At 37.6% G+C, this 27997-nt stretch overlaps 3 protein-coding genes across 5 annotated transcripts; 1 reads left to right on the top strand and 2 right to left on the bottom strand.

The window, feature by feature from the left end:
* The first annotated feature begins 12 nt into the window (after nucleotides 1–12).
* On the top strand, nucleotides 13–22311 carry GlcAT-P (Glucuronyltransferase P). 3 transcript variants are annotated; one of them, XM_070208556.1, is made up of 9 exons: nucleotides 14–199; nucleotides 774–1040; nucleotides 15323–15351; nucleotides 15498–15978; nucleotides 17085–17504; nucleotides 20585–20771; nucleotides 20834–20991; nucleotides 21202–21492; nucleotides 21562–22311. In XM_070208556.1, the coding sequence occupies exons 4-9, from the start codon at nucleotides 15802–15804 to the stop codon at nucleotides 21673–21675; spliced, it is 1347 nt and encodes a 448-aa protein (XP_070064657.1). In that variant the 5' UTR covers nucleotides 14–199; nucleotides 774–1040; nucleotides 15323–15351; nucleotides 15498–15801; the 3' UTR covers nucleotides 21676–22311. The 3 variants fall into 3 exon arrangements, with proteins under 3 accessions (XP_015030411.1, XP_070064657.1, XP_002048547.2); XM_002048511.4 differs by having other exon boundaries at nucleotides 17085–17564; XM_015174925.3 differs by lacking the exon at nucleotides 17085–17504 and having other exon boundaries at nucleotides 13–199.
* On the bottom strand, nucleotides 6461–7717 carry LOC6624511 (angiopoietin-related protein 7-like). The gene is made up of 3 exons (XM_032434104.2): nucleotides 7608–7717; nucleotides 6639–7552; nucleotides 6461–6582 (listed from the first exon to the last, which is right to left on the bottom strand). The coding sequence occupies exons 1-3, from the start codon at nucleotides 7686–7688 to the stop codon at nucleotides 6492–6494; spliced, it is 1086 nt and encodes a 361-aa protein (XP_032289995.2). The 5' UTR covers nucleotides 7689–7717; the 3' UTR covers nucleotides 6461–6491.
* Nucleotides 22312–24357: 2046 nt separating the features above from the next.
* On the bottom strand, nucleotides 24358–27798 carry LOC6623133 (inactive ubiquitin carboxyl-terminal hydrolase MINDY-4B). The gene is made up of 8 exons (XM_002048510.4): nucleotides 27531–27798; nucleotides 27247–27464; nucleotides 27011–27179; nucleotides 26788–26853; nucleotides 26576–26646; nucleotides 26301–26454; nucleotides 26169–26240; nucleotides 24358–26108 (listed from the first exon to the last, which is right to left on the bottom strand). Exons 1-8 carry the CDS (start codon nucleotides 27585–27587, stop codon nucleotides 25584–25586), a joined length of 1332 nt encoding a protein of 443 aa, XP_002048546.1. The 5' UTR covers nucleotides 27588–27798; the 3' UTR covers nucleotides 24358–25583.
* Nucleotides 27799–27997: the final 199 nt, after the last annotated feature.

The following is a 27997-nucleotide window of genomic DNA, read 5'->3' as shown; positions in this document are numbered from 1 at the left end:
CGTTTTGCTTGCTTTCAGTCGCAATCGGAATAACAGTACGTGCGGACGTTCACGGGAGCGTTTCGTTGCCGTCGCATCATAACTACAGTTTGTTCTAGCCTAGCTGTTGGCGCGCCTGGACAACGCCAAGTGCGTTTGGAGTGTTGCCCCTAAAAAAAAATAGCCAAAGTGTTTAGCAACAGCTCCTTTCAATCTAACGGTGCGTGTTTCCGTGTGTCGCAATTGAAAAATTGAAATTTGTGTGTGCATAAGTCGAATAAGTATTCAAAATGCCGCATCCTGTGAAAAGTGAAACAAACAAAACAGTAAAAGGGCAAGGCAAAAGTTTTGTTATTGCCCAGCACAGACACTGCCGCTCGGCCACAGGCTCTTGTGCGCTCTCTCTCTCTCTCTCTTTCTCTTGTTCTATTCTATCCATCTCGTACGCCCGCTCGCCCAGCGGCTCATTCGATTTTCCTTCTTCCTATTCCGCGTGCGTGTGTGCTGCTGCTGCTGCCGTTGTTGTTGTTGCTGTTGCCACTTTTTCCTGTTTCATTTCCCTACACTTTTTACTATTCTATTTACACTTTTCGGCTATGTGTGTGCGCGCACATTGTCGGTTAAAGAGGTGGAGCAGAAGGGTCGCGCGTTGTGCTCACACCTGACTTTTAGTTATATTTTCTTTTGCAAGTTTATTTGCGCCCTGGAGTTGCTCTGGCAACAGCAGAAACAAAAACAACAACAACAACAACACGAGTCGCAGCTTATGTTATTTGTATTTCCTTTTTGTGTAGCAAACGACACGAAAGCTCGTCCAAATCGAAACGTTAACAAAAAAAAAAAGCAACAACAACTGCATCCGAATCCGCATCCGCATTCGCATCTGCAACGCCAACTCCCCTTTGTCAGCCGGCAAATGATCCGCCGAAATAAAATTGAAAGTTGCCTCCGGGTTGGAGCCTAATGAGCATGGAACAGGCGGGGGGCGTCCAAAGTGTCGCCGCTGCCGTGCGATACGTTCGTGTTTCGCCCAACCAACTGGGAGCCATCCAATGCTGGAGGTGAGTTCTCATGCGTGTGCCTGTGTGAGTGTCTCTCTCTGTGTGTGTGTGTGTGTGTGTGTTATATCTGCTCTGTTAGTGCTGTGTGTTGTTTTACAGTTGGCGTTCGCCTTGAAATTAGCTAAGCAGCTGCTAATTGGGTGGCAGGTCGTAGAAAAATGAACTGTTAAGTGGAGGGGTTGGAGAGGTGCTGGGAAGGGAGGGGTGGGGGGAGTGGTAGGGATTTAAGAGAATCTAATTATAAAACTGGAGCGCACTGCATATGCCCAACTCAAAGATTAATGACAAATCTATTTGGGTTTGCCTCTAAATTTAAAATGACACTGTTACAAATTTCGATGTATTAAATGCAGAAGAAAATGTTTATTTGCTAATCGAGCTATTTTAAATATTTTTTTTTTATATAAAAATATCAATATACAACTTGGAATCCTCCAGGTACGTCTTATGCCTATACAACATATATAAGCTATAGAATAAATAATAAGAAATATCAAAGAAATAACTACAAAATTGAATATCCCTATTCCATATTCAAAAAGATTCTTAAATTGTATACAATAATTTGTATATTATTATTATAGTTTATAATTCAACTTAACTCAAGTATTTTTAGCTCGATTCGAGCTCAAAACGTTACGCATTTCTTTTTGGTATAGGATCAAATACGAAAAGTCTTGTCATTAGGCCGCCGTTTTTCTCTCTGTGTATATAATATAATAGAAATAATCATTTTTAATAAAGTAAATTAAGAGCCATATTTTATCTTTAACTTAACTTCCAAATATCTCTTGAGCTTTTCTCAATCCAAGAAAAAAACAAGATGGAGAGAGAGAGAGAGAGCATAACTAAAGTTGCCTGCGGTCTCTTTTGTCTGTTTAGTTTATGCTGTAGTTTTTGCTCTTAAGGACTTTCAGCTGTCAATTTACAGAATTCAGACTGCGAATGTTTTCGATGAAAAGCATTTCAAAGGGGCTAAAACGCTGCTCTGACATATTTTGTCATGTTTTGTGGCCAGTCAGGCAAACAAACTGCTTTTTAGCTGGTCTTTCAAAAAATCTGTTTGTGACACTTAAATAAGTTACATACATATATACTCGATGCCAGGACTAATGCCTAGCTATAATACATATATGTGTAAGTAAAAGTTGCGAGATAATGTTTGAGCACATTTTCAAAGTCAGAATATATATATTTAATGGCAAGAATATATATATTAAGCAGCTTAGTTAAAATGAGTATAAGTTCTCTAAATATGTAGATATTGGCATCCAAAATTATCTTCAAAAATAGAATTCTTATTTGTAGTAAAAATTTCTTAACAAGCTAGCATACTTTTTTTTAAATATTAGTGAAAATTCTCTTAATCAAATATAATTTCTCCTTAGTAACCATAATTATTTTTAAAAAGATAATTCTTAGTTATAGAAAAACTAGCGGGTATAGCCCGGCCTTGCCCGTGTCACGTATAAAAGAAATGTTCTCAAAAAGCTTTGAAAATGAGTTAGCAAATGATAAATAAATAAATTTCATACAAGCGTTTTCCGCCAATTTTCCACTTTTGTAGGTGGAATTTCGGAGCTCGGAAAATAAGTTTGAGGTTAATCGGACAAAACTTAAAACAGCCCAAAAAATCTTAGAATCCCATTTCTACCGAAGAAGTTTGGATTCTATGAATAATGTGAAACACGTCTCAATTGATTTTTCAAATATATCCTTGAAAATAAATTTAAGCGCGAAACGTCACCCACCAAATCTTTCCATTTCCATTTCCGCCAAGGAGGAATACATTTTTGGAAAAGTGTGAAACACCTCTCAAATAAATTTGAACAAAGAACATTGAAATCGAGTTTGAGGTCGATCGGATGGTAAACAAAAAATGTTTTGCGCGATTTTTCCACACTTGAGTCAGTCAATAAGTCAGTCAGTCAGTCAGTCCGTCAGGACAAACAATTTTATATATAGAGATTGGTAAATAATTTTGTTAAAAAAGAATATTTTGTAAAAGTTGTCTAACTACTTATGTAGCTTACATTGGAACATGTCTTTTAAATTCCTTTGCAAGAAAGCAAAAACAATTACGTTAATATCTTTCTTTTTTTTTCTTCTGCAACCATAATTATCTTCAAAAAGAACTTTCAGCAGCTCAGCTTATAATTTGATATCCCCTGGAAAGCTGCCCTGCTCTCAGCTCAGAGAATAACATAAACGCTGCTCGCAAGTCGAGTGAAAAGTACAACAATAATTGCACGGCAACACGAAACAAGTATTTAAATACAGCTCAACAATAAACCCTTTTGAGTTTGTAAAAAAGTGAAAAGAAAAAACTAAAACACAGTAACTAAACATGGGCTGTACACAATCTTAATTGTCATAATCACAGCGAGCGGAGGTCCTGCTTAAACAGGAGCACGCATATAAATATAAATGCATATGTGTTAGTTGCCATATTCTCCGGAGCGTCCTTTGTGGCGTGAAAAATTAAAATGTGACACAAATTACACGACTCCTCGGGGCCCACACACACACACACACACACACCACACACACACACATGCACAGCATTCCATTAACCGGAGCAGGCCGCACTGCGTCTGTCCCGAGGGCTCGAGGCCTCCAGCATGTTGTCTATGTAACGCCCCAATAGGTGCGAGGCCCGCCCCCCTATGCCCCCTCTACACTGCACTCAACCGCACCTCGGGGGGCCTTTGTTAATAAATTTTGTGCGCATAGATTTTGCACGCACATGCTTTGACGCCGGACAGGCCCGTCAACAGGCCAAGAACCCAATCGCCCTTCTGCTCCATAACCAACAGACATTTGCATATTATTGTTGTGGGGCCTGTAAAAGGCATACCAGACGCCCAAGTCCTTTGTTTATCCTATCCTGATTAAGAGGAAAAAAAAACTCTGACTTAAAATCTGTTTAAGATTGTTTAAAGAGAAGAAAATTGAGTCTATCAATCTATTTCATGACTAGAACCAGCTCCCAGGCTTAATTTAAATTAATTTTCGAAATTTAAATCAAATAATTAAAATGTTCTAATAATAATAATTTAAAACTAAATGCGAGCTAAATTTAATCGTACACCTGAAAATATTTATTATAAGTAATCTAAAAAGTTGTTTATTTTTGAGCAAAGCAATTTCTGGGATATTTTCCGAATGCCTAATTCTAACGATTCCTGAAATAATATAATGGGTATTGCACGTTTCCGATGTCAGTTAGTTTTTTTTCCCAAGCGGAAAACAAATTGATGTGATTTTAATAGGCTTAAAGACATCAACGACAAATGTATTTTTAATTTTTAATATCATAAAAAATTGTGTGTTTCATCAAAAATATGTGGCCTTGAGCCTTTGCCATGTCTTCTGTAGCCTTTTTGTTATACGTTACATGGTGAATTATTATTCCTTGAATTTTGCTTTTATATTGAGAGTTTAACCTAGCTGTCAATACATTTTAAATAACATATATTGACTATAAATATATTTGCCTTGATGACAAGAAGAAATTCTTGGTTTTTTTTCCTAGATTTCGTTGATGCTGGCAGCTTTTGCCGGAATTCCAAGATTCGGTTTGAAACATTATTACATTTAGTATGTCGCTGAAGAAAAATTGTTTTTCTACTAAGAATTTTCCGGTTGAGCAGTTCGGGGTCGCCTCATGAACACGCAAGTCATTTGATGGACTTGCAGCCCGAGGCAGCTACGGCTTTGACTAGGGCGGAGAAGGCTATGGGGACGGGGCCGGAGACTGGCACAGGACATGAATATCAACAACGAGCAGGAAAAGGACTTTACTCAATTTGACAAACATGACACAGAAAACCCCGGAGCTGACTTGCAACTTGCCCTGGACAGACACACAAGCGGTTGAGCAACTGCGTCCCAGCTCCTACTGCCGCTTGGCCTTGCTGCCAGCATTGGCAATTAAATTTTTGAAATGCCATTTCCAAAGCGAATGCGACAACTGCGTGCCTGCCGGGCCGGACCCAAGAAGTGGGTCCAAGGAATAGGCACAAGCAACTGTCGCGGGCAACTACCACGGCCGGACCATGGCAATATTTTCACAAAATAAACCTAAATTGAATTCTAGTTACAAGCGCGCACAGGGTATCTAACTACTACATGATTTGTGGCACAAATCGGGCACTCTTAGAGCCCTTTATACCCTTTCCAGAGAGTTTAACAGACTAGCCCATGCACCATATATATGTATGCCGAGTCGATATGGTAAAACTTGTCATAGATCTGGATACCCTTCCAGAGAGTTTCACAGACTAGCCCATACGCCATATATGTTTACAATATCAATTAGCTATTTTCATGGAAAACCCCTTTCGAAAACTGAGTTAATGTTAAGAAATTTTTTTTTTGGGTTTCCAAATATCTTATTCATATATCCAATATCCAATATTTGACAGTCATTACAAGTCCTAACAATCAGTCATAAATTGGGTTCTACCTTGCATCGTCATATTTTTGCTTGTCCAACATCATTTTCTCGTTTCCAATAGATGCAAAGGAAACTTAAAGCATATACAGTATTAAGTAGATAGGATAGGGAAATCACAAAGCTAGTGGGAGAACCTACTAATACCTATTACTAACGGGAATGGTTACCTACTAATACCTGGGAATTGTGAGTGACTTCCAAAGGTTTCCTACAAATTTTATTAGGGACAGAGCAAGTTCGTTGAAGTAAACCTGATACAAGCAAGTTCAGTCATTGCATAGTTCACGAAAACAATCTGTTTAAAATATTGGAAATATAAACATACCCCTTATAGATACCGTATTATACACGTTAGCCGTATGCAGGCAAGGGTATTTAATCTTCGGCTCTCCGATTCCTTGCTGTTTAACTTTTTTCAATGTGTACTTCGGAGGGGGCTGACTGCAGGTTTTTCAATTTTCTGTGTCTTTGTTTTGCTTGCAACTTTCGCATGCCGCTGAATCACTTGACTTGCTGGCTGCCAACTTCCTTGTGTCATCAGTGGCCAGTGCCTCCCCCCCCCCCCCCCCTCTCACTGCCCACCAATGGCAAACTCAAGGACTCCTCTGCTCGAATGCAGTTGCCACTTGCTCCTCTTGGCCGCTTGACAAGTGGGTCTCTGTCTCTGTCTCGATTTTTGCCCCTGTTTCGGTGCCTAACTCAAAGTTCCAGGCGACTTGAGCTAGAGACTTTGGGCGAATTTAGCCTGCATTGCAATTGCTCAAAATGTTGTCTCTGATTGTTCTCTTTTTCTCTGTCTCTGTTTCTGTTTTGTTTCTACTTTTCTAATTCAATTGCCAATTTGAACAATTTTTCACTTTTTGACCCTTGCCGAATGCGAGAGGGTAGGGGATAGCAGCTCCATTTGCCAAAGGAAATGGAAAATTCTGATTTGGCAACAAAAAAAAAAAACGATTATCTCTTCACACACATATATACTTGTTCATTTTATTTCATTTTGTATAGTTTTTTGGCCGTATAAGCATTTTGACGTTTTCCGATAAGTACCATGGATTCCAACTCATGGCCTTGTCCTCATCAGAGCTGAAAAGAAAGTATTTATATATAAATTATTTTGACAATATTGAAGCAACTTTTACCTTTTATCACAAACGCAGCTGTACCACCAGCCTCCATAAATGTTGCGTGAATGCGCGCAGTTGCGGCCACAGTTTACATTAACACGATCGAAGGTGCTGAATTGCTGATTGTTGTGGTAATAAAACATATTAAATGTTGCATTGCCCTCAGCCTGACCGGAGATTGTTAGTCTGTATTGATCGTCCTCGCCAGCGACTGTGAATAGTTCATATCTGTAGTATTCGACGACACCATCAGAATCTTCCACATGTACGTAGAGCTCATGGGGCTGGGCGCTAGTCAAGCGATGAATCTTTTCCAGTCCTAAGAAAAATTCATCTGCAAGGCCTCCAAAACCATTGCGGTATGCTGACCACTCCCTATAGAAATTCATCATATTATCGGTTTTCTGTTGGATAACCATCCAGCCAGGCCCTGCAGTCGCACTATCACAAAGTACATCGAACGGATCTCCCTGATCCGGTTTAATCTTATGAATACCCGGATCATCTCCAAAGGGAGTGCAATCACTGTAATCGGGTTTCTCTTTGTAGCTTTTTAATTTCTTGGCACAAATGTTGACTTCGTTTTTGATTTCGGATATTTGTTGTTCCTTTTGATCGATTAGCTTCTTTTGTTTCTCCAGCTGCTCCTCATACTCCTGGACTTTTAAGGAATTGGAAGTGGGCTTACCCATTTCCTCTTTTATCGACAAGACGTTCTTCATTAGCTCTTTGATAGTCTCTTTGTAGAATTCATTATGTTGGGCCAGTTTTTCCTGCAGTTGCTTGATTTCTCTGTCTTTGCTTTCAACTATATTGTTGTTGTTTTCAATTTCCTCCTTCATCTGATATATGTACTTTAATAAAGGTCTCACTGCCTTGTAGATGTGCTCTCCGCTTTGCTCCTCTGCTATTTTGGTTACTGAACCAGACTAATAAGAAGGGTACAATTTATTTTGTGCAGTTCAAATAAATTGTAAGTTTTACCTCATTTTTGTTAGCTTGAGCCTTATCTATGATCAGCATGAGGCTTATATATAACATATATAGAAACGAATTCAATTTCATTTTGCTCCGATTATAGAATATCTCATATGCCAAACTGGACTCAGCACGCACAAAAGTAGACTGAAATATGAAAATCTCTTCGAAGCTCGGTCTTCCAAAATTGCTCAAACTGATAAGTGATAAGCAGTAGGTCGAAAATTAAAATGACCTCAAGTCATAGATCAGCAAAGTATTTGTTTTTAATTTTATATTATTTTTTCATACAGACGGGCATGATTAGATTGTGTCTAGATTGACCCTTCTTCTTCGAAGCTTTGAAAAAACATATATACTTTATAGATCAGAGGGACGACCTTTTCCACGTGACATACATTTGCACGAGGACATTTTACCTTACATTTAGAGGCCTAAATGCAAAAGCAAAAATTTGTCTCTAGAAATTTCCGAATATTAACTTATTATTTTGCAGACTCATGCCTGTTGTACAAAACAATATTATCTCAATAAATTTCGATGGAAGCTATATAGGCTCCAGTTTGTTCTAGAAAATAAGTAAGTTCCTTAAATATACATTGTTTTTTACATAAATATGATTTTTTTGTGACTATTGCGAAAGCTACAAGAATATAGAAACTGATGAATCATCAAATAAAACATTTAATATGCGCATTATATAATAATTTGTTAGGAACCCTATTACCGAATTGAAGGCTTAGGTTTCGGACTACAAAAGCCCCATCAAATAATCTTTACTAGTTTTCAATTTCACTCTCTTGCGGCACTTGACAGTGTGCTCTACGCTTGTATTTCAACAAACTTGCCACAATATGAGTCGGCTGCGATATGATGTACATAGTGTACGAGTATAACCACATGCAGATCGAAACTTCCGCTCTATTATACATGTACACACTCGTATATCTACAATATATAGTATATACATATATATAATGCTGTTTATGCTGTTCATGCAGAACCTGAATAGAATACAAACAGCAAGACTCTGTGGCGCACGACAGCACAACCAACAACAACAATATCAACAACAACAACAACAATAAAAAGAACAACAACACAAATGGAAGTCAAACGAAGCCTTAACACATGATAAATTTATTGTTATCAGAAAGAACAATGCATGAAAACTAAACCCAACCGCAACCGTCCCATAGAAAACAAATGCTAATGGGTTAAACGCACAAGTCTCTATACTTATATCTCTATATACTAACAGTCCTACTTATGTAAATAATAATATATAACATTCTTATCACATATTGGCAAAAGTGGCCTTGTTACCCGTCTCATTACTACATTGTGTTTTATTTTAATGAGCTCTTAACTTTATGATAATTAAACAATTAGGCGTGCTCTAGACGATAGTCTCTAACTGGGTATTACCCTGAAGCCTCTTCTACAAGCACCGAATGCAGCCTTCCCTCTTATTATAGCCCATTCAGTGGATGAAGGGATATACGAGCATTATTAAAAACAAATTTAAAAGAAAAAAGTTTACTTCCCTTTTTCTTTGTAGCACTCGCAACGAAACCTAAGACAGATACTTTAGAAACATGATTTCGATAATGATAATTATCGATTACTTGGAAACAGTTCGAGTTATCGATGACCGATAACAAACTCGTAATGCTCTTATAGATTTTAAGACCAACAATTTTATATAAACGGACAGAACGGACGGACGGACTGGTAGATCGACTTGGTACTGTCGCCCAGGAACCTGTATTAACCTGATGGGAAAGTCGACGACAAAACCATTATACCCTCTGCACCCCATTTCAATAGGTTTAGGGTATAATAATCAACTGATAATTGTTTTGCTCATTCCAGTCAGTATTCAATTTCATTTAATGACTTTCCTTAAAAGTCAAACTTTATTTATGAATATCAGTTTGTAACCTTTAAACGTAAAACTTTGCCCAACTTTTTGTTATCGAACTGAATAAATAAATGGAAGCCTACACAGATAGTTGATTGTCTCCATAAAAATCAGCGTTGGATAACGTGCCATACACGCATTAGTGAAGGCGACGAAATCCCTAAATTGTTCATCGGTTATAAAATAAAACATTTGCTTAGCCTTTCCGGGGTTTCGATCCCTCGAAATACCAACAATATGACTCGAATGGAAGCATGCCATAATAATAAATGATAAAAATGAAATGCGTTTTTAAGCATAGCTCAAAAGTTATCAAATTTAGATACCTCAAACATGATATGAAGGTTCTTATATAGTATATACAGATTCAATAAATTGCCCATATTAGCCCAAAATGGGGCACTATTAGTTTTTTTTTTATGCTTCGCTGATTGTAGAAAGGTTGTGTGTTATCTTCAATATTTCAATGTTCCTTTAAGAACCATTCACACCTCTTTTTTCTCCAACTTCCATAAACTGTTCCGGCCTTAAGTTTGCGGCTCAGTTTGACTTGGGCCACACCCAGACAAATTATGGGGGCGCAACAGTTGCCCCATTGGCTGGTTTCTCCCCTCAAAAAAAAGACAACATTTCTGGCTAGCGGGCCTGTGCGTGCCTTCGATTGATGGCGGCTTTTTTGTCGCCTTTTGTTCGGCTAACAAATTCACAAAATGCTTTCAAGTTCAGCATAATGGGCTATATGCGCAACAACCTGAGGAAAAATAAGCCTGCGAAAAGCTTGTTCTATTTATTTGTCAAATGTTGAATATGCTTAAACAGAGCATTTCAGAAGTTTTACGTATATGCATCCATGTGGTTTAGCCCTTAAATAAATATATACTCGGTCATCATCGTTCATCTAAAACCTATAAGAGCTGGAACTTAGTACCTTCTGGGACCCAGGCTTGTTTTCGATCATTTTTAAAAAATCGATAAATATCGATATCAATCGCCTGCTATTCGAGCCTATCTCTTATATAGTATATACAGATCAAGTATTTTATATTTTCGGTACCACAAAAGTACTTTTACTTTTATTTATATCGAAAATATCAATTCAAGTTTTTAATTAAAATCAGATTAAGTTTGAATATTACTCAAATAAAAAGGTATATTATCAAAATTATTCAGATATAATAAATAAATATTCACTAGTTATCATTAGCTGGGGTTCCCACTGTAAGGCTATTTGAGAATGGCCAGCGATAAGACTTTCGCTCTTTCGCTCGACCAATTTGATTTGATCAGTTTGATTTGAACATTTTACTACTAAGTAACTTTGAATGGGCCAGATATTATAAATGTTAGACCAATAATCAGAACGAAAATTATTTGATAACTTCAAATATATATTATGAACGGAAAATTTTTGATAAAAAGCTTAAATATATTTTGTGGGCAAACAAATAGCGGCTATAAAGAGTGAATCATATAAATCAGCTCGCACTGGGGCTAAGTGAAACTTGCTTAGCACAAAATATAAAATAAATATGGCCCGAAATATGCTTAAGCATAAAAACCAATAAGATAATAGCACAAACTGCGGCCGATTCCGATCAATAAGCCCATTACTAAAGTAAGCATTAAATTATTATGGATTGCGTTTGAATAGCCTTATTAATTGCATATCTATAAAAAGGAAACTTTCATTATATTTAAAGGTTCCTTTTCATTTCGTTTACTGTTTGAGCAATAAAATACATTTCATAAAATACGTCCAGCACGTACTGGAGCTGTTACATTAGTTGATATAAGAAAGCGCTTGATACTCTATAACTCATTGGGGCACGAAGATATTCCGGGCAAGGAATTTTCAGTTCTTGCTAATCCATTAAATTTGAAATATGATTTTGCCAGCGAGCTTACAACCATCGCAAATGGAGGCGTCGCTGCCAATTTCGTTTACATTTTGGACAAATGCAATAAGTTTTGCGCCAAGAAAGAGGAAGAGAGAGAGAAAGAGATCTCGGTACGGCTGTGGATATGTGAATATGTGGGCATGGGTCAGGACTTGGGGCCAACACAAATCATGCGAAGAGTTTGCTCGGTTTCACTTTTGCTCCTCCACTTGGCTGCTTTGTGCTTGTGTCTGCATCTGGGCAAGCACGTGCCTCCCCACAAATATGACGCAATTGTTGATGCCGCCCACAGATGGAATCATCCAGCTGGGAGCTGCACACAGCTCAGCACAGTGGGGCCCATTTTACGAGCTGGCAGCCTCGCCTGGCGACGGGATTATGAATGAAGTAAATTGAAATAGAGCTGAAAGGACTATTCAAGTTGTCCTTGCCGCAAACAGAAATGAACATCGCACATTTTAAGAGCATTATCTAGTCTTGCAGCGCAATTTCAATTTAAAACTCGCCTTTGTACGATGCATAAGTAAATTATGAATATTTTTTGGTCATATATACGAATAAGTTTCTTAATGCAATCGGGCAGCAGCATCGGAAGTCGAGTCCCAGCCAAGTGCCTGGCTATATGGTTAGCACAGTTAGCCGATGCTATTTAATAAACTTAATTAATTGATTATTGATTCATCCTATGAAACTTCTTTGATAGCTTAGAAATGTACCCTTCAATGTTTACAGTCATTACAATATAATGCTTCAGCTATTTGGGCAGACACTCTAAAAGTAATTTCCTTGGACTCGTCTGTGCTAGATTATCTATATAGATTATAAATGTAATATAATATATTTTAAATTTAATAATTTTCAGATTAATCTATAGCTAGCTTTTATAAGATCCTTAAACAAATATGAGGCAAAAAGAATACAAAATTAAGTTTAATATAAAGAAATTCAATAATTTTTTAAATAGAGTTTCTATGTATAAAGCTGAAAAGTTTGATGTCTTCGCCCGTTTCTTTGTGCTTTTCTACACAGAAATTATAATGTCATATTCAAGGACCACTTTAAAGCGGCATTCTCTGTTGTTTCAGTTTGTATGCCCTTGTAGAGGGTATTATAGTTTTGTCATGAAATGTGTAACACTTAAAAGGAGGCATCTCTGACTATTTAAATTGTATAAATGTTAGATCAGCATGAATAGAAGAGTTGATATAGTCATGTCCGTCTCTTGGTTTCTATGCGAAATAGTCTCTCAGCTATCTATGTTGATATTTATGTCGGAACCAGCTGGATCGGACCACTATATCATATAGCTGGCATAGTTTTATGGAAAACTTGTTTATTTATCTAATTACATTACACAAGCTTGGCATTCATAGGTTTTACTGTGCCCCCTTCATATATCTTATATGCCAAAATATTATATTTTCAAAGATATTTTTAACAACCTAAGCATTTTTAATCTGCACAATGTCACATATCTGCCAACGGGATACAAGGGTATTAAATCTTCGGCGTGCCGAAAATATCCTTTCTTTCTTGTTTCTGTTTTTATACCCTGAACCCATTAAAAATGGGTATAAGGGTATATTGTATTGTGCAAAATCCAAATGTATGTAACAGGCAGAAGGAAGCATCTCCGACCCCATAAAGTATATATATTCTTGATCAGCATCAATAGCCGAGTCGATCTAGCCATGTCCGTCTGTCTGTCCGTCCGACTGTCCGTCCGTTCGTCAAGGATCTCAGAACCTATAAGAGTTAGGGACTTGAATTGTAGGTGCTCCTAGTGCCTGCGCAGATCGAGTTTCTTTCCGATAATCGATAACTTACTCCGTTTCCAATCAATCGATAAACATCGATATCGATATCCTGTTTTTTGGGCAATTTTGGTAAATAATAAGAGCTAGAGTCACCAAACTTGACATATAGCTTCTAAAATAGAATATATTTGTGCATTTGATGTTGGAAGAAGAGGGTTAAGGGTATTCCCTAGTCGGGAGCTCCCGACTAGCACCTCTTACTTGTTTTTTTTTTGTTTCTACCCTGCCTGGCTGACTTCTCCAGTGGGCGCTCGCTTGTGGCATATTTCTTTGCCCACTGCCACGCCCACAATTTAATATCTATCTGCATTGTGTTGTTGTTTATGTCGCTCTCTGTTGTTGCGCATGTGTGTATGTGTGTTTGTGTGTGTGTGTGTGTGAGTGTGTGTGCAGCGTTTTCTTTATTATTCTTTTGTAATTTTGTCAGCGCAGAGGGCGGTCGGAATTGTCATGTAAATGGGTTAAGTTCTGACACTAAATTGCTTCTACAAAGCATTTTGCTTAGTTTTTAGTTTTGTTGTTTCGATATGTTGTATAAATGAATTTTCAATGAAAAGCTTTTGCGATTCGGACGCATTTCGCTTGAACCCTTTGCGCATTTTCCCATTTTATTCAATAAAACATTCGCGATTGCCGCAGGGCTAAACAAGGCTGTGCAATATATTATATTTGCGTGCTGACAAATGCCTGAAATTGAATGGCATTTAGATTGAAATTGAAATAAATAAATGTTAGAGTAAATGTCCACTCAAATAGACTACAATATGTGTGTCTGCCATTCGCTATTTCCTGTTAATGTTTTTTATCCGAAGCACTTCCTACCGAATACCCAACTCAACTAGCTAAAAACAATGTTAAGCTTAAAGACCGAGCCCCCCCTGAGCGCGGCTTAATTGCAAACTTAAGTTCCTATAACCCTTATGTTTGCAATTTCATAATGTTTTCGCTGTAAGAACTTTGCACCAGCTCACTTCACTCTATGCTAAGGCGGCGCCCAACTTTGGCCAGCTCGGAATGCAAAGCGCAGCAAAAACAATTTTAAAATTTGGCCAATGAACTTTCGTATCAGGCAACTGGCAAAATGTTTTTTTTTTAAAATGTTTAAGCATGCGAACAAGCAGCGGCCACGCCCACTTATAATTGAAAGAGTTTGTACATAAAAAGAAAAAAATTAAATAACAAAAAAAGAGGGAGGAATCGCGAAACGCTGCTTTATCGAGAAAAATTCCAACTAAAGAGTCAATATTATACATACATATAAATATGTATATATGCTTCTTTTAATTTTATCTCAATTAATTAAACCCAAAGCGTTTTACACATATTATTTAAGTACAAACAACTTAATTTATGCTATAAACTATAAAAATTAATACATTTTGCTTAAAACGATCCTTTTCTGCAGACATACTTTAATAATTAATGTGTGTTTACAGGGTATTAAAGCTGGACACAAGTTGAACTTTCATACTATTATGTCGCATTTCACTTCCCATAAAATGTAGTTAAATGTTCGACAATGGGCCAAAGCTGAAAATAATATTGATATCAATATACTTATAATATGCAGCGACTTCTAGTCAACCTGCCAGATGGCTTCTCAATTTTCTGCATCTCTTAGTTAGTTATTGTCAATTAATTAGAGAGACTCTCATTGGCACTTGTCACACACAGTTCGTTATCGTTTCAAGTTCTTTATCATTGGGGTAACTCGTTCTACTCCTCCTCCCAATTGGTTGTCAGTACATCAAACATAATTAGCGTCGTTTGATGTATTGATTCTTAAGCCAATTTCTGTTGCCCTTTGCCTGCGTTCAAGTTTAATTGATAACATTTCAATTTGGGTGTGTGTGTTTTATTTTTTGTAAATATATATTTTATGTATTTTTGTGCGTTCGATAGCATTATCTACACTCTTGCAGCTGCCCATTTAAAATGATGAAATGTTTTTTGGCTAATTAATGTCATGCATTTTTTATAATTATAAAAACGGTCTCGTAACTTGATATAAAAATTGTATTCATCTTAATTTTCTATGATGGATTGCTTGATATTTCATTGAATGTTCTCTATTTTTTACAGGTGTTCGTTGAGCCAAAAGATAAATAAATGTGAGTCCAAAAATTATTTATAATTAGTTCTTAGATATTTGCAAAGAACTAACTTCGTATATTCTCTAAAAGAACTCAAGACTTTAGAGATGACTTATTTTATTTAAAATAAAAACAAATTTGTAATAAATTTGAAATTCTTATAGATAACACTGCGTAGCCGGCACTTGATTCTGCCGCCCACAGCGTAAAACAATCAGAATAAGCGTGAAAAAAGGTATCAAAAACTACAGAGAATAATGCTGGCAAAGCGTATCGAGAATAAAGCAAGAATACTAAAATCAGCAAAAGAAAATTTTAATACTGAAAAGTTGCAAGCAAAACCAAACGAATGAAATCAAAATACCAAAGAAGATTTACAAAACCAACACGCAAAAAAAAAAAAAACAAAACCAAAACAACACAAAAAACTAAACACAACAACAAGAACAACTGAAAGTAAATCAACAAATGCTTCTGCCACAGGCCAAAGAATCGAAAGTGAATGAAAATCTCAGCAATAAAATGGCGCTGGGAAAATCCATTAAAATGTACCTGACCATATTCATAGCCACGACCTGCATCTATATGGTGCTCTACCAATATCACATGTCCCGACAGCCCCTCGCCGCCAACGAGCTCGTCAAGGTGAGTGCCCCAAATGAATGGAATTAGTGCCATCCATTAATAGAATGTTATGGATATACCTATTGATAACGTTACTGATAAGACCCAGCACCAACCCAGTACTAAATATAAGCCCCGGCAATGACCGTCGATATGTAGAGTCAACATTTAATTAGATTTACGCACTCTGAATACATCAATTCATAATATATCTAAAGTGTTAGGCTGATTAAACAATTAGTTGCATGCACGTATGTTTAGGTTGATGTTTATTATCTAGTTGCTATTTAATTAAAAACCAATAGCGTTTGCCAGGAAATAAAAGTTTTTACTAGGACAACGCGAAAAGCTGCTGAATCTGTCTCCAAATTGAGATTATTGTTAACAGACTTGTAAATTGCATTTGTCAAGAATAAAGGAAAGATGAAAGCCGGCAAAAAAAAACAATACCAAATCTGTAGAAGCTGGAGTTTTGTCTTCTAAGCAGATATTCGCTTCTTCAATCGCTTCTTTCGAGGCAGTTTTCGTCAGTTCCACCTTCAACCAATTAAATATATGAAATGCATTAGTTATGTTAATTATCGATAGTCATTTCTCTATACGCTTCTCTCGACAATGGTATTCGCTTCTCCAATCGCTTCTCACGAGGCAGTTTTCGTCAGTTCCACCTTTAACCAACATGATATATGAAATGCATTAGTTATGTTAATTATCGATAGTCGCTTCTCTATTCGCTTCTCTCGACAATGCCAAAACTAGACAGAGTTTAAAATATATAGGAATATTTTTGTAAATTCTTTTGGTTATATAAACTAGAATACTCAGAATATAATAGTTTTTTCTTTTCTGGTTCCAAATTAATCCAAAATTATTTAAAATATACTTACCATCTATTCAGAACTAGGACTAAATATTAGATATTTATATATGTAACGAATTATAAAGTTTTAGAAAAATTTGTTCCATAACCTAGTTTTACATTCACTAGCTAGTTCCTTAGGAATACCTTATAACATATATAAGCATCTATACATAAGTCTCATATTACAGTGTGTCTTTTGTTCTTGTTCTTAACATATATGCCTGACTGGACCAAAAACATGAATATGCATTAACAACTGATGTAGCATCCAGAAAAATCATCATCATCATCATCGTCTTCATCGTCATACATCGCTTCATATTTGTGGGCGCCGCCTATGTTGAACAACTCCTCCAACTCCATTAATACGACAATGGGACAGGGACTGGTGCAGGTGCATGGGCCAAATGCCACAGACACGTCCTCCGTCTCCTCCTCCTCCTCCGCCGCATCCAACTCGGTTTCTGCCTCTGGGTCGTCCTTCTACTCGACGGTTTCATTGCCACTGACATTGTCATCAGCATCCGACGCCAACAACAAAAGCATCTCCACAACAACAACAAGCACGACAACGACAACAACAACAACAGTTGCCAATGCTGTTGTGTCTGCAACAACAACAACAACAACAACAGCCCAAAAACTTAAAACAACAACCCAACCCAGCCACGCCCACAAGTCAATGGTAAAAGCAATGGGCGCCGTTCATAAAATTCGTACAACATTTGTTGCCGTTTCCGAGCCCGTAAATATTGTTTTGTTGTGTTTTTTTTTAACATACTCCTATAACAAAAAAAAAAAAAACGTACTAACAAAATAATAAACTAATTTTAAGACACATTTTTTCTTTAATTTTGCAAACTGTTTTTCATGGTAATCATCATAATTGCATTTTCCAACTTATCTGCTTCTTTTGCTTCTGCATGTTAAAGTTATGCTAAGTTTAGTCAGTATCTAGTTTGCTCACATATTTTCTTGTAAGTCCGGCTTAAACTGTTGGAACATGGTTAGATATATATTGTGATTGTAAATTTTAATGGGAATTTTTGCACTTGCTACCAATTTCGTGCAGCTGTCTGGTTCATTGCTTTTGCCTCTGTATGTTTCTTTACTTTAACCATTTTCCAATTTTCTTAATTGCTTTTTTAAGTTGCCCGAGCTGCAGAGCACAAGTGCTTTTCATATTTACAGCAACGGCTTATGGGGGGCTACAGTTTTCCATTACCTTTAAGTTAACATCTGGTTAGAAATTCTAGAGTCCATGCAGTTCTATTGCCATGCAAGTGTTTAAAATCTTCAAAGTTGATTGTATAAAATGTAAACAAGTAATGGGTTCTAGACGGGAGTTACCGACTAGGGGATACCCTGAACACCAAATGCAGCTCGTTTGTAGTAATAAATATAAATTAAAAAATAAAATATAGCTTATTTGGCAAAGTTCGAACTCGCAACTAACCACACTACTTGCTGCCGACTAAAATAGTTTCCTCGGTAGGACTTGAACTCGCGAGATACCGCGCCACTTGCCACTGACTCTACTCAATAGCCACATCTTTAGAAAAAAAAAAAACAAATTAAAATAGCAGCACAGAAAACAATACAATCGAATACGAAGCAGACGCCCATGAATGTGTGTGTACATGTACTTATATAGAACATTTTCGAATATGCGTCGCAAACACGTGCGCTTGGAAACGGAGTAAGCTATCGATTATCGGACGCAAACTCGATCTGCGAATGGATTAGGAGGACCTAAAGCTAAAATTTCAAGTTTCTAGCTTTTATAGTTTTTAAGATCCTTGCGTTCATACATACGGACGGACAGACAGACGGACATGACTGTTGATCCTGCTTGATACTTCCTTCTGCCTACTACATACATTTGCAAAAATACAATGGGTTCAGGGTATAAAAATGTGTGTATATATACAAATATTTAAACTATTAGCATTCCACCTAGTTATCACTCTTAAGGTCAAGTATTTCCAAACCACATTGGCGGCTTGAGCGATGCATGCATCATCAATCAGTTTGTCATTCAGTCAGTCAGCATGATGTAAGCTCTAGTCCGTTATTCTTAAGTTTACCAACACTGTAGCGTAGGGTGCGGCACATGTAATGTGAATATGTCTAGCGTATTCCAATCTCAATTATGTACCTGCAGCTATTACACTACACAGACAAGTAATGGATTGATTGATGTTGTGTGCTTGTGTCTTGGCAAATGTCCTTTCCATAATAAATTAGCCAACTCGTTGGCATTGTCATCAGCCGATGAGTACACAAATTTCGCAGCGTTGTTTGTTGAGTTAATTCAGTTGGATTGTACAGTCCGAGTATTTGTTAATAACATGTATTATGCCGTTGAATATGTGCAATTTGTGCATAATATGGCTACGAAATGGGACTTTGTCTGACGCACAAAATTACATTATTTGTTTAACCAAGCTACACACAGAAATTGCAATCCAGTTGTTTGCATTATAAACTGGTGCATGGTTTTTTAGGTTAATCAGTTGCAATATATCAGATGGCACTCCAAATTATAAATAATGTGCAAACAAAATGATTCTGTATACGAAATTTGCATGAGTCTAATTTAAAAATTGCTCATTGCACATTGAAACCTAAAAACCGAAACCACAACCACAACAATGAAAGCAACCGAATCTACCGCCATTCAATGGCACCATGCTAAGGGGGTGTTCCAGTTCCAAACGGCGTGCTGGCCAGAGTGGGAGGGCAGGAGGTCTTGCCGTGATGATCCAGATTCTAAAATGCATGGTAAATGCAAGGCAATTGAAAAAGATTCGCGCATTTGTGAGTTTCTCTCAGTTAGTAGTTGCAATGTCTACAAATGCCCTACACTCAATGTCAAAGGCGGGTTCCATTGGTTCAACTATATTATATATTTTTTTATTTATATGATTCAAACCTAGCTTATTATAATTAATTCTATGAATTTAAATAATCAATATACTTGATGTAATAATAATACTACAAATAATAATTATAATATGAATAATTTATTTAAATAACAATATTTGTAATAACCATAATTAATATTTATTTAGTATATTTCCATTTACCAATTGCACAAAACTATTTTGTGTTTAGCGCAAATTTCCCATTTCCACGTATATTCCACTTGTTCCAATGACAATAATTGAACTAGTTCCAAATACAAGCACCTGAACTTGGTCAGACAGCTAAAATACTACTACTTTTCATGCAAATCCATTATTATTATTATTTTATTTTATTTTTTTTATATATACACATATATTTTTTTTTGGAATTGCATTTCTCTGCTTCAGTGCCCTTTCATTTATTTGAATGTCTGTGTTTGTTTTGCAAATAAATTTGAATGCATTTTTGTGTGTCAACAATGGACAATTTGCAAAGTGCGCGGCGGCTATATTTATTTGCCACACCAGCAGCATTCACAGCGTGTGTGTAAGTGTGTGTGCGAGTGTGCCATTTGAGTGGCCTGCTTATAGTATAACGAGTAACCCAACTGAATACCGACACGCAGCTAAACCCGGTCAACTAGTCAACTAGTTAACTGCTTGCCTGTGGATTAATTTGCATAATTGCTCATAAAACGGGAGCTCATGCCGCGTTACGCATGTAAACACACACCCTGGCACATGCACACACACACACACACACCCTAGCACACACACACAGACATATTCCTTATAATAGATAATACTATAGACCCTTCATGGCATTAGTTAATACCGCAACTCTTGCCCATCTTAGCCGCCATTGTACATCATCACGCCCACTTATCGACGCCCTGAACAGCTGGCGGAGCTAACACGACTCGGTTACACCCTGAAGCATGTGCTCAACCTGCTCTGGCTGGTTATCGAGGATGCCAACAAGACCAACCCGCTGGTCGCTCACACCCTGGATCGCATTGGTGTGCCCTATGAGTACCTGGTCGGTGAGTATTATACCTAAAATGTTTGTCCTCCATTTGTGTGCTATTAACAACCTTCCGCACAGCCCCTATGCCCGAGCAGTACAAGCTGACGAAGCGTGCCAAGCCCCGCGGTGTCTCCAATCGGAATCGAGGACTTGATTATCTGCGCGCAAATGCCACCGAGGGGGTTCTATATTTTGCCGACGATGATAACACCTACGATGTTAACATATTTGAACAGGTGTGTAACTAAAAGGTCGCAGCATATTAAATGCACTCAAACGCATCCATAAGCATTATTTAAATAATTGAAGAGCGCATAGAGAAGCGCTAGTTAAATAGCGCCTTTCTATGCGATTTTCAATTTCAACGAGTATGCTTGCAGATTTAAGTGTTAGCTAAGAAAGTTTTTGGAATCTCAATTTTTCTAAATTTGAAAATACCGTTTCAGATGCGTTATACCAAAAAGGTGTCCATGTGGCCAGTGGGTCTAGTGACCAAAACTGGTGTCAGCAGTCCCATTATACGTGAGGGCAAACTGGATGGCTATTACGATGGCTGGATAGGGGGACGCAAATATCCCGTCGATATGGCCGGTTTTGCGGTGAGCGTCAAATTTTTACACGAGCGTCCGCATGCGAAGATGCCATTCAAGCCGGGCTACGAGGAGGATGGGTTCTTGCGCAGCCTGGCCCCGCTGCAGAACAATGAGATTGAGCTGCTGGCCGACGAGTGCAGAGAGGTAATCCCGAGTTCAGTTTCAGTTATGCTCAGACAGCTAATCGCATAACCATTATACTTGTGTCCGCAGATACTCACCTGGCACACACAGACGAAAAAGAATCCGGCTGCTCTGCCGTTCAACCAGACACGCTATGGGAATACAAACTTGGCGTTTATAGAGAAGCTGCTGGTGCGCCCGTAGAACGGGGGACGCCACCTTGTCCAAGTGTAGTTAGGCTTAGTTAAGTGTATGCGAATACGATTGCTATACGATTGTGTATGCAGCGAGTGAGCTCACAAAGTGTCCACGGCTTTGACCAGTTGTACAGGTACAAACTTGTGTTTAAGTCGTCTCTTTATAACGACTATCATTAGTTTGCACAGACTAAATTATGTAAATTATTAATGTAACCACACATACAGATAGACGCATACATATACACATTAAAATGTAACTTAGTTAGGCTCTAAGCGCACAAGTTTATACGGTATTTGAAATCATGGCCAAGGCTTGATTTGAAACCACATAGTTTAGACTCCGCTGCACAGACAGTATATACCTTTTAGTATTGTATATTATAGTATCCTCTATCTATTTTGTATATACTCGCAATACACGTTCATGGCTGAAGCCATAAATCAATTTAAGATGGTAAATTTTTGATAAGCGAAAAGTATTTAAGTGCATTACTTTATGAAAGACAACAGCCTACATTTAAGGTTTAGTTAATAAGTTCAACTGTTTTTTGCACTCCCATTCAAGATAGTTCGTTAGGGCACGTCCAAGCAGTATACACTTATGGTTTCTGTTCCTAAAATACATTGTAATTTTATTTCATTGTGTGTGCCTTGCGTTCCAATTTTGAAATTAAACAAAAATTATTTGCAATATTTTTTAACGCAAAATTCCCGGCTTATGAAAGTTTCATCCGTTGATAAGATTTGTTTATTGATATTCCTTTCTAATAACTTAAATTTTGTTTTAACTTCGAGTATTGTCAGTAATTTAAATAATCATGGCAGCAGGTCAAGGCACAATGTGTGTGGCTAAAATCGAGCTACTATATATTATTTATGCACAGAGCTACGAAGAATCCATCCGATAAGCAAACAAACAGCAGCTAAAATGTGGGCCGTAACCATTTCAATAATGCATGCTGACATACGTTGCTCCAGACCCCAAACTGACAGCTAGACAGACATGCCGACTGCCAGACGGATAGACAGTCAGACAGACAGGCAGGCATACAGTGTTACAGTGCCAGATAAAGAAGTGCCCGATGATTTGGTCACATGAGCTGGGACCGCGGGCCTCGAATCGCGTGTCAACTGATACCGTGGGTAATGGCAATTGAACAGCAAGAGCTGCAAATAGTTTGGGAACAGCAGATAATCGACTTGCTGATGGAATTCAATTACAAAAAGTGGCAGTTAATAAACATAACTAAAAGAAAATTATAATTACCAACAAATACCTAATTGAATATTCCTATCTGTAACGACATCTACATTTTTATACATTGAAACTTTATGGGAAATAAACTTCTTTGAATGCGAGTTCCAAATTAAAGATATTTTTGTAGATTATACCCAAAAAGTATGCGACTATATATAAATAGAAATTTCAAATTACTGAAATCTTCACAACAACAACAAGAAAAATGGTATTAAATAATGAATATAATGATAAACTACAATTTATACAATTACAATAATTCTTAAGTATTTAAGTATGAGTATTAAACAAAATTTAGTTAGGAACTTACAAAATCTTTAAATAATATATATTAACTAATCTCAAGGGTAAATCTTCGTGAATTGTTATGGCAAGAAACTAAAATATTCTTATAAATTCTTTAAAGCATATATTATACAAATATTCTCGACTATTTCCACTCATAATATAATTACGAAACCAATCTACAATAACGAGTAAACTATTCTCTTATTCAACAATACCAAAAACACATTTTTAATAAAGAGAAATCGTTACAAATAACAACTGGTAAATAGATAACGAGGAACTTCAATCATTTTTGTGTAACAAGATTTAATAAAATATTTCTTAAATATTTAAACACAAATTTAACATATATAATATATTTTAATTCTCAATGTGGCCAAAAACCGATCACGTATATATGCTCACAACAGTGAAGCTAAGGGAATAAAAAGGGCTGCCCATTGTATCAGGACTTCAGTCAAAGCTGGGAGGCGGGCCGGTAGGAATGGTCGGATTGGAAATTTACATTAAATATGAATAACAGATCATGTTAGTTAACAGCAGGTGCAGCCAACAGTATATAAAGGGCTGCCCATTGTAGATGGGCTTTGGTTGAAGCTGCGAGGCGACACATTACTAATGATGGTAAGTTTGTATTAATTAATAATCAGAGATTATGAAAGCCACATACATAAAAAAATATATTTTATTTAAATGCTACATATATATTTCTATCAATTCCCAAACTAATTATCAAAGATCTTTGTACAAATTCCTTTGAGGAGTGTTTCACAGTTTTTGGAAAATCCATCAAATTGGGGAGAAAAGATTTGGTGGGTGACGTTTCGTGTTCACATTTATTTCAAAGCATCTATACGAAAAATCATTTGAGGCGTGTTTCACACTTTTTGCAGAATCCAAACTTTCTTCACGCAATTTTACGATTTTTTGGGCTAGGTCTTAAACTTTGTCCGAAATGAACTTAATAAATAAGTGTTTCTGCGATTTGGGAAATTCCAGCGAATTCCAGGAAATTCCAGTGATCAATTAGCGAAAAACTGTTGTATGAAAGTTTTTCCTTACCATTCGATCCGCTTCAAAATAATTTCAAAAATATTTAATAAGTTCTTCCGTGGCAAATTAAATTCAGAAATTCTCGGTTTAAAAGCTTGTACATTTATTTAGAATTGTATATGTATTTTTTTTTTTTTACATTTTGCGAGTTGCTTAGGAATAAATAAAGTGCAGTGAATTGAAATTTTCGAAGTATGTTGGTGTTTCATAATTGTACAGGACTTTTTGTTTCGTCTAGTGGCTCCAGGCGGCAACCTCAATTCGTTGAGTATTGAGTTCCTGCAGTCGCTTTTTATGGATAGAGAGAGGCCTCAGTAACATTTTAACCAGGCATATTTGTAAAAATTCAATAGGTATCAGCAGGTTTTTCAACAAATTTGCCTGTTGTTGTTTTTTTTTATGATACTCGGAATATTTTACGTGTATTTACCATCGCTGTTTGAGAATTTCGTTTCGAACTTCAACTTTCCTTTATCTTCTTAAAATACCCATTCAATGTTCTGAAGACAGCAACAGTAGATTTCTATGTAAACTAGGTGCAGAGTATGCATGTCTCTACAAAATGGTGCAAAGTTGTTAACTAGAAAGCTTACAAGTCATGGCACTAGATGGTATACTAGTTAAAACTAAGTATTTATGCTGGAGAGCTTATGGGAAACTCTGGCTATTTAGTATGTCTTAAAAATTGAGCTTAGACTAGAAATGGGTTTGCCTTTATCATGATTCCGCTTAGGATCTAGCATTCGAGAAACATTAAAATGGCTATAATTAAATTCAACAGAATGCAAAACATTACCAAATAAATATTAATTATTTAAAATAATAAATAAGCTGTAAACAAAACAAATATTAAACAAGTTTGTCTCTTATGAGATTTTACGATTTGTGAATAAACAGAAAATAGTAGAAGGAGTTCTAGGAACGGCTAATGTTTACCCAAATAAATATATTTTGTTCTTTGAATGACTTACTTGGTTTGATGTGAAGGGCATATCGGTATAGGCAGATAATTGGTGCATTGACTCGTGGAGAGTTGAATTGGTCATTCGCCAAGAAAGTCGATTTATATCATAGATCAAGAGACAACATAACAAGCTAGCTGCAATGCCTCAATGAGTGTTTCGATTACTTTAACTGCTCTATTATGAATATTATAATTGTTAAGTTATTGAAGCTATTTAAGCTCTAAAAGTACCAAAAAAAACGGGCGTGATTCGTATGATGCAAACTTATGTGATGGGCTCATATGAATCGTATTTCCTAACTTCTCTTCGAAATAGATACTTTTCGAGTGTGTATTAGCTGATCTCTGTCTACTGTGTGGTACTAAAAAGATAACTCAACATCGATGGCTGCACGTGAAAGCTTATAGTTGCCTCTTCCCACTTGGTATGAATCAAACGCTGCAATGGCGTGTTGAGCATTGACTCCTCCTTGGCGACCACATCGTTGCCAGCGCTAGCGCCACTAGCAGCACCACCAACACCGCCGCTAGCGCCAGCCACACCAACACCGGCAGCAGCACCTCCAGCCGTAACGGCCTCATCCTTGCCGGCTTGCTTGCCCGTTAGCGAGGTACTCTCCGGTGTGATTGGTTGTCGCTCCAACATGACCAATGCCTGCTCATTGTAGGTGCGATTATCGATGGTCATCAGTATCTGATGGCCGGAACAGCTGTAATAGTTTACATCAAAGCGCGACTCGGCATGATAATTGCGCAGCAAGTCCGGATTGCGATTGAAAATGACGCCAAAGTGACCCGTGCAGCTGGTTATCCAAATGGGATAGTTGGGCGTCTTCAGGCGCGAGCCCGGCTGCCTCGATTGATTAACAGCAGCCTGTCGGCCCGGCCCTGATTAGTTTAGTACGTTTACCCAACAGGCATAAACTCTACTCACGCTGGCAGACTCAATGTCCCAGAGGAGCAAGCCGATCATGCAGCGCTTCAATACTCCATACTGTGGCACTGCCTGCAAAATTGAATGGAATCTCAATCTCTGCGCTATTCAATGTCTCCTCCTGCTACGCACATAGCTATTCTCGTCGCCCACATTGATAACGCCATTGTGTATATAGGGCGTGGCACGGCCAGTCAACAGCAGGGTGACTATCATGAGGGAGCCCTCCTCGTGGTTGCTCATCGTCAGCGGCGATGACTTTGTCGAGTCCAAGTCCGTGCGCACTCTGCGTTGCATCGAAATGAGTGTTGGCCGCATTGAAGTGAAAAAGATCGTTATGGTTATGAGAAATTTATGGTTATAAAATATAAATATATGAAATGCACTCGCTTTAGCTGAAATCTTACTTTCCCATCGAGCGTGTGAGTACAGCGCTATAAAGGAACAGCAGAGTGCCCGGCGTTTCCTCTTCTGTAAACTTTTAGATCATATTAGGCAAATATTTTGTTACATCAAATAAAATACTAAATATATATATAAATATATAATACATATAGCTTGTGCTACAGAAATTGCTTCAATTTTTGGTTAAAGCAATTTCCGCAACTTGATCTCTTACGTATTTGAAGTTTCGCTTCATAAAGTGTTCCAGCTCTTCGTTGGGCGAGAGTGTAAATGTATAAAGCTGCGAATATAAAATAATATTTTCGTGATGATTTACCCAGTTTGATACTTAATTTAATTTTAAATAGAATCTTAAGTTTTCAGCTGTTTAAACTAGAAAATATTTCAAATTGCGTACACGCTCTCAAAAATGGATGAGGCAATCACGACAGGCTCACCTTTTCGGTCACCGTATCGTGAAAGTAACTGGCACTGTGATCCACAAACACCTCATCCTCCGAAGGCAGCACCATGGTAACCTTGCCCTTGTCCGAAATGGTGCGCAATATCTCGACCAGAGCATTGAACAGTGCCTCTCGCTGCATCTCGGCGGTGGCGAACAAAGGACTGCAAGCAAAAACACAGACGAATTCATTTTAGCGAGCGAAAGGTTCCACTGATGGACAGGACGCACTCAGTCGTAGCAGTCGCACGGCTGGTTTTGCGGGCAAAGAGCAGGTACTTTAATATGAAACCTTGAACCACGGACAGCATGCCGCGCGTGGCATTTCGTGGCGAGCGCAGGCCGTATGCCAGCTCCTCCTTGGGCGGTGCTCCAAAGACAAAGGACGTCTGCAGCCACTCGGCACGCATGGGTATGGCGGCGGTGCCAAAGACCAGTTTGCGCAGCTCCTAAACGTGGTGGCAATTCAGGAGAGGATTAGCCAAGGCTTCATGCATTTAAGAGTCGTTGTTTACCGTTGCCAGCTCGCAGGTTATAGGCGTGCCGCCCTGCATGATAAACTCCTTGTTCATTGTGCTAATTGACGAAGGAACTTTTCCGCTTTTACGTTCAGCTAATTTCGATTTCCGCTCGAGACCTTTGTTTCGTTCTGCGACTTGTGTGCAAATGTTCTTGCGATATGTTGGCCCCAGCTGCTTATACAGTTCGGTTCTAGGTTGAGCTTGTGCCTGACTGCCGCCAGACAGCCGCCATTTCAGGCCTTTCACACTTCAGCGTTGATTTTTAATTTCATATTTAGTCGTGGGCCCAACAGCAACATGACACGAACAATGGGATGAAATGTAAAAGTCCTTAAGCTCTTGCACAATGCAATAAATACATAACAGAACCCAGAAGTAAATTGATTTCCCAAGCTAGGAACGAAACGTTAATCAAGACTGTATATAATATATAATGTCTGTTCATGATTATTGTATTATTA

Source organism: Drosophila virilis, chromosome 3 (genome assembly GCF_030788295.1).
Source record: "Drosophila virilis strain 15010-1051.87 chromosome 3, Dvir_AGI_RSII-ME, whole genome shotgun sequence".
Lineage (NCBI taxonomy): Eukaryota > Metazoa > Arthropoda > Insecta > Diptera > Drosophilidae > Drosophila > Drosophila virilis.
Note: the sequence above shows the minus strand (reverse complement) of the source record. Positions and strands in the feature narration are given on the sequence as shown.

Bases quoted from the DNA above. Each gene is read 5' to 3' on its own strand.
- LOC6624511 (XM_032434104.2), bottom strand. From the start codon at position 7,688: ATGAAATTGAATTCGTTTCTATATATGTTATATATAAGCCTCATGCTG. The intron at 7,553-7,607 runs GTAAAACTTACA...CCTTCTTATTAG, and splicing joins CTCAAGCTAACAAAAATGAG to TCTGGTTCAGTAACCAAAAT. The intron at 6,583-6,638 runs GTAAAAGTTGCT...CTTTCTTTTCAG, and splicing joins AGCTGCGTTTGTGATAAAAG to CTCTGATGAGGACAAGGCCA.
- GlcAT-P (XM_002048511.4), top strand. From the start codon at position 15,802: ATGCTTCTGCCACAGGCCAAAGAATCGAAAGTGAATGAAAATCTCAGC. The intron at 15,979-17,084 runs GTGAGTGCCCCA...CAACTGATGTAG, and splicing joins CCGCCAACGAGCTCGTCAAG to CATCCAGAAAAATCATCATC. The intron at 20,772-20,833 runs GTGAGTATTATA...CCTTCCGCACAG, and splicing joins GCCCTATGAGTACCTGGTCG to CCCCTATGCCCGAGCAGTAC.
- LOC6623133 (XM_002048510.4), bottom strand. From the start codon at position 27,587: ATGAACAAGGAGTTTATCATGCAGGGCGGCACGCCTATAACCTGCGAG. The intron at 27,180-27,246 runs GTGCGTCCTGTC...TTTTGCTTGCAG, and splicing joins CGTGCGACTGCTACGACTGA to TCCTTTGTTCGCCACCGCCG. The intron at 26,241-26,300 runs GTGCGTAGCAGG...TCAATTTTGCAG, and splicing joins TGGGCGACGAGAATAGCTAT to GCAGTGCCACAGTATGGAGT.